This window comes from Papaver somniferum, chromosome 1, assembly GCF_003573695.1.
Source record: "Papaver somniferum cultivar HN1 chromosome 1, ASM357369v1, whole genome shotgun sequence".
Classification (NCBI taxonomy): domain Eukaryota; kingdom Viridiplantae; phylum Streptophyta; class Magnoliopsida; order Ranunculales; family Papaveraceae; genus Papaver; species Papaver somniferum.
The window spans coordinates 160,390,164-160,396,666 of NC_039358.1; the positions used below are offsets into that span (position 1 = coordinate 160,390,164).

General features: G+C 39.1%; 1 protein-coding gene across 1 annotated transcript; it reads left to right on the top strand.

Moving 5' to 3' along the window:
• Positions 1-456: 456 nt before the first annotated feature.
• On the top strand, positions 457-1,874 carry LOC113305840. Its single transcript, XM_026554840.1, has 2 exons — positions 457-1,012; positions 1,259-1,874. The coding sequence occupies exons 1-2, from the start codon at positions 580-582 to the stop codon at positions 1,771-1,773; spliced, it is 948 nt and encodes a 315-aa protein (XP_026410625.1). The 5' UTR covers positions 457-579; the 3' UTR covers positions 1,774-1,874.
• The last annotated feature ends 4,629 nt before the right edge of the window (positions 1,875-6,503 follow it).

Genomic DNA, 6,503 nt, shown 5'->3' on the forward strand with positions numbered 1-6,503 from the left:
CAGTGGGGGTGGGTTTTTATTGGATAAGAATAAAATACAAATAGTACAAATAAAAGCCAGGTAGCTAACTTAGCTGGTCATTTCCGTTCCACAAACGTTGATGCCTTTCAGGAGGTCACAGGTTGAAGTCATTGATGGCGCAGTATTGCAGAATTTGACATGGAAGATAGAGTTAGCTTGCCCCCTTGAGACATAATCAGTCCCTATCCGCTTCAGCTCTCTTGGCTGGTTCGTCATGAGACTCGCTGATAAGCTAGCACGGTCACATGCACAACTAATGTAGTAGGCTTGTAGGTCCTTCCGAACAAAGACAGTGGATGAGTTTTCCCCGTGAGAAAGACACGTTTTATTGTCAGCATTATGTGATTCAGCATCAGTGGTGGGACCCATACACCATGCTTAACTTGTAGATAAGCCACGTTATACACACTTAAGGTCTTAACCACACGACGAACCAGGCTTTCCTTTTTGTTAATTTATGATGAGGTTTAGAGTGGAAGTAGACTGATCAAAAATTGCTGTAAGCTTCAAACTTAATTTCCATTCATAGCTAATTTTCTTATTAACTCTTTCATTTCAATGGAAAACAAGAAGATGATGAAGAAAACAACAGATGAGCAGTCCATGCTACTTGGCTGTAAGCTCTACATATCTGAATCAAGAAACCTGGCTGCCCTTGACTCAATCGAACGAGCAGCAGCACTGCACCAGGAGACCGTGATAATGGAGAAATTTGAAGATCGTGTGTATAATCGTGTTCGGTATACTCTTGTGTCGTATGTGATTCATGACAGTAGCACAGACAGTCCAATCTATAGCCCATTGCAACAAACTGTCCTTGCTATGGTTGAGGCTGCCTTCCAAGCCATAAACCTAGAACATCACTCTGGAGCGCACCCTACACTCGGTGTTGTTGACGATATCTGTTTTCATCCCCTTGGCCGAGAAAAGTTGGAAGAAGCAGCTTGGCTTGCCAAATTGGTAGCAAGAGATGTAAGCAATCAACTCCAAGGTAATTGACCATGTTACATAACCGTAGAATATAACCAGCTAGAAGTTGTTTCAAGTTTGATTCATATGGTACTGCTCTATTTCATTCTGAATCATATGGTGATTTATTAGTCCTGCAACTCATTTTCTAGTTTCGGTGCGTCATCTTACATTTCTATGAAAACATGTTTAATTTGAAACTCAGACCATTGTTTTGATTTTGATAACTTTTGTAGTTACTTATAAGCCTTTGATATACACATTGTAGTGCCAGTATTTCTCTATGAAGCAGCACACCCAACAGGCAAGACCCTCGACACCATCCGTCGTGATCTAGGGTATTTCCGTCCAAATTACATGGGAAGCCAATGGGCAGGATGGGCATTGCCAGAAGTTCTCAACGAGAATCCTGATGAGGGTCCAACTCAAGTACCTCGAGCTAGAGGCATTGTAATAATTGGTGCAAGTCCATGGGTTCGAACATTCAATGTGCCGATCATGTCTACGGATGTATCAATGACGCGAAGAATTTCTCGAAAAGTGAGTGCTCGGGGTGGTGGGCTTCCTACTGTCCAAGCTATTGGTCTTGTTCATGGCGAGGATTCGACTGAGATAGCGTGCTACCTCTTGGAACCAAACAGGGTCGGAGCTGATCGTGTGCAGAACCAGATTGGTCTTCTTGCTGCTGAGGAAGGATTGGATGTTGAGACGGGTTATTTTACCGATTATTCACCAGAAATGATTCTTGAGAAGTATAAGAAATTAGTATCCACAAATCAATAATTAAGAATAAAACTCAAGTACTTCACCTCAAACTCCGTAACCATCCCTGAAAATTATGTAAATTGTTAAAATAAAGGAGTGTAATGTTTGTGCGCATCATATATCCTATTCTTTTTGCAAGGATGCAGCGTAAAACCGTTTACTCGCTCCCAATGCACCCACCATTCCAGATCTCCCTCCAGGAGGATCCTGTTAGCAATTTTTGTCTAAAACTGGATCATTCATGGCGAATTTCCTGGTGAATTCCGTTCGCTTTCTACCATGTTATATAATATGGTTCTTGGAATCCTTCTGTGCTAAAGATTACGATGTTGTAACGTTTGGTGAGGATATGGTACGAGTCTGTTTAATACGTCATGAAAGGTTATCGAAACCATTACTTGACCAGATCCACTACCCAGATAACCATTAATAGCCTTGTCAAATTTAAGATCACCACCTTGAACAACTATGCCTATACTAGAAATTTTCCTTCCTTGCCGACTCCCACTCAGCTGCATTAGGGCAATTACCATGAGATGGGTAAATCTCACTTTGGGAATCTCTAGCAAAGATCGCCTAATGCACCGGTTCGCGCAGAACGCATCATGCATGCTGAAGGAAGGATGAAGTGCAGAAGCCGACTGAAATTGACATGGGACGAGGTGGTGAAGTGGGACCTGAGCCGGCGGAATTTATTGGAGGAACTGGCGTTGGATAGACGGAAGTGGAGAGCGCCCGGCAATCCATGTGGAAGAGGTGGGACTTCTGAACTTGGACTGAGGGTTCACACTTTAACCAACTGTTGATGGGTGAAAACGATTTGCTAGTTATCGAGGAAAAAGTGGAGGGTTGTGCAACAGGCGGATTCTTAATTGAGTAAATTGTCTAAACCTTTAACAGATGCACTGTACGGGAGTGTTTTGAATTCGAGAGATCAATCTGTATCACTCCTGCCTAAACCAAGATAATGACCGTTCTAGAATCAATTCGGTCACAAAGAGGGATGAGGGTCGATCTGTAGGAGGGAAGCTGAGAATTGTGTGAGATCAACGATGATTGAAGGATTGTGGATGTGTTGGAGACTTCTGCAAGTTTGATGAACCGTAAGTGTATTCTGATCAGATTGATTGAGTTCAGTTCAGTAGCGTTCGACTGAGATCCGTTGAATTGAGTTAAGTTCAGATAAGTTGTCAAATCATAGGTTGATGAACCTATTTATATTGCAAAAGTAGTTAACACATTGATCCCCATTAAGTGTGACTGTTGCAGAGGAGTTGAAGTATGGGGAAGTGGGAAATCGTGGTTAAACCAGTTCCACATTGCGCGGGAGACTTGGTTGATTGTCCATCCACTACTTTGCTAACTCCTTCAACTGCTAGCACGACTTACTCACATTTCTCATCATTGATGTGATGTTACATCGCACGTGTTATAGGATGCCATACCAAAATCCTAATGAATATCCCCCCATGTGACATGATTGATGACTCATGTATGTAGAGTCTGCAAGGCAAGCGTGTATCTAATTAGTCAATTATTGACTTGGCTAGACCATAAGTCGAGCATAATTGACGAACATGATATGCTCTGTGACTTATATATTGAGCATAAGGTGTCTGTTGGGATAATAATAATGCATAGATGTCGAGTATGATGAATTGTGATATATCATGATTTGGATTGACGAATGTAGGTCTAATGAGATTGCTCGATCATGAACCTATTCTGATATGTCGAGTATTTGATAGGAAATCAGATATTGCTGAGTTATGTAGAGTACTCAATGCTTATCTAATACGTCATGAATTGTCGAATGACAAAGTAGGAATTAGAGTACTAGTAAGTACTAGACTCATGGTCGTCCAATAAAATATTGGATGGTCGGCCGAATGGATGGCTGTCCAATATCATGTTGCTTCTTGGAAAGTCGATCAACAAAATTGTTGGTAGCAGGACCGAATATTTAAATATTAATTAAAATATTGATAGTTTGATCAACATGGAAATTATTGATGTTTATCAAAATTATCATAAGTCTGAAACCCTAGTTTTGGAGAACCCTGGAGATGGAGAGTTGTCTGTGGGTAGAGATATTGACCAACTAATAGGTATGAAGATACCGTCATGACGGTGAATGGAGAATTGTCCAACTGGTGGAACAAGATTCACCAAAATATGGAGGATTATCCAAAATAAAATGAGGAATGTGGAACCTCCGGCCATGGTGGCCGAGTGACCGACCAAGCCCGTTCATGGTGGTGCACGGGGCCACCATATCGACGACCGTCCATTCCTGAGAATTTTTGGTATTTTCAGAGAGCTTGATCTTGACTGAAACTCTCAATTTTTGCATGAATGAGCTAATAAGGTTTTCGATCATGCCTCCAATATTTTAGAATATTAAAATAATTATATTTTAATGTTTATTGCATGCTCGCTTCCATTAAACAAGATCGTGGAAAAGTAGACCTAAGTGCTCATATTGGACCCTTGGGAACCATCACAAGGACGACCGACCTAAATATTTGAAGGAGAATGTCGTGTCGTCCACCGGAGCCTTGAGAAGGATTGACGATCGTGGGATTGATTTCGTAGGCTTTTTGGAGAATTGAGCAATATTTGAAGAAATATGGAAAACTAAGATTTTGCACGAATGTGGAAAATCAAGAGTTGTGGAATAATAATAAAATAAGAATATGCGCGCTTCTTTTTCATTTATTTATTTTGCTTTCTTGTTTTGCATCGGTCTCCATACATCCACATTCGTCCATATTTTTGGTTGCTCGTTCGTGCATTATTATTAAGTACATTTGCACCATTTTCTCGGGGCTTACTCTGTGGTGGCCCATATACCGGAAAGGTGGATGTTTAAAACTAATCCATGGAATTCAACTGAGAAAAGCCGTGATTGAAGTAATGAAATATTTGATGAAAATTGAATATTTTCTAGGAATTCAATTGATGAATATTGTACTAGAATTAATTAATTGATGGTTCTATACTAGCAGGAAATCTGTCTAGGAGCATTATATTTATTCGAGAATCGAGGTATGAATAGTTGAAGCATCATACTCGTTCTGAATGTTTATTCTGCATAGTCAGTGAACATTTGCGACATCCTGAAGACGTTATTGATTTATACTAGTGGTCAATCCATCTAGGTGTTGTCCAATCATTCTCGATTTTCTACAGAAGTATGTACTGGAATTTGAAAAGACAAGGGTACCCAAATATACCTCAATCTAAAACTTTTCCACCTATAAGTCCTTTCTCCAAAAGTGATTGTCTATGGACTGAGTCGAGACAATATAAAAAATCGGTTCACACTTCGTGTGATTGTCTATGGATACGAGATCGAGACAATACAACAATGAAGTATGTTTACTTGATAAAAGGTTCAGACTTCACCAAGCACAATAGGATTGCTTATCAAGTAAATAAGAATTAACGTTTGTGTAATTTACTTTAGATTATAATAACAACAATTATAATTGCGGAAAATAAAAGTAAATGACACAACAAGATTTTGTTAACGAGGAAACCGCAAATGCAGAAAAACCCCGGGACCTTGTCCAGAATTGAATACTCTCAGGATTAAGCCGCTATACAAAATCAAACCAACTTCGTATAGTTGAGACCAAGCAACTAAACCTATAGGTCACCTAGTTCTGTCTGTATTCCCACGCCTCCCACCTGTAATAAGTCACGTACTTGGAACAATTCCTTTGGTTCGTATTCCAAACAGTAAAGGAACAACAAATTTGTTTGGTATCAACTCTTTTCAACCAAGTGATGTGAGTTCGACAAAGGCTCTTCTGTTTATCTCAATAAACTTCTTCGTCAGGTTCTTAGATCTATCTTATTATCAACTACCGAAGTAATTGTTAAGATTTTGCAATCAATACTTTTAATCGTAAAGAATTGTATTGATGTCGATCTACACAACTAATCAATATAATCTACCACAAGGATAAACCGATTATAATTGGATCCTCTTTTACCGAAACAAGTATTGTGCACACAAAAGATTAAAGATTATGAATCCCAAATCAGAAATCTTCAAAGTATTCTTTGTCTTCAAATCTTCTTAGATCTTCAATAAACACCTGCACACAATCAACCTAAATCTCTTGTGATCAATCATGCACAGAATGGAGTCTGTTAACAGTGGAATATCACAAGACGTCTTTAGATCTACAAACAGTCTAAAGATCCTCGTCGAAATTTCGATCTAGTTTGAGTGAATCTTATATCAGAAGAGAAGATTCTCAAGCACAAACAAACTAGGTGCAATCAAAGTTCAACCATTGTTAGTCAATCAAATCAATAGAAAACAAAAGATAACCCGCGATTATCTAGTTTCCTACCAACGGTACTAATAGAGCTTCTCAATCCAAAAGAAGACTTTAAACTGAGCGGTCGTAAGAGATTTCGCCTAATTAGGTTACTCTCCTCTCTGAATAGGCGGCTTCACCAGTAGCAGCACAACTGAGATAGTTCTAGTTGTACGAGGATTAGTTTGCTCGAAATGCAAACTTTGATATTTATAGACCAAGGAAGATTGGACACCAAGGAATTCCAAAGCCGAAAATATTCTCAAGATATGCAATATATTCCAGATTCGGTTTCCAAAATTCCTGGAAATGCTTTGTCCAAAATAATGACCAAAAATCTCTTGGAAAATCTCCAACTAGCTAATGCACATTACTAATTTTCATTTTCCAAAAATAAAATTAAAAAACTTAAAT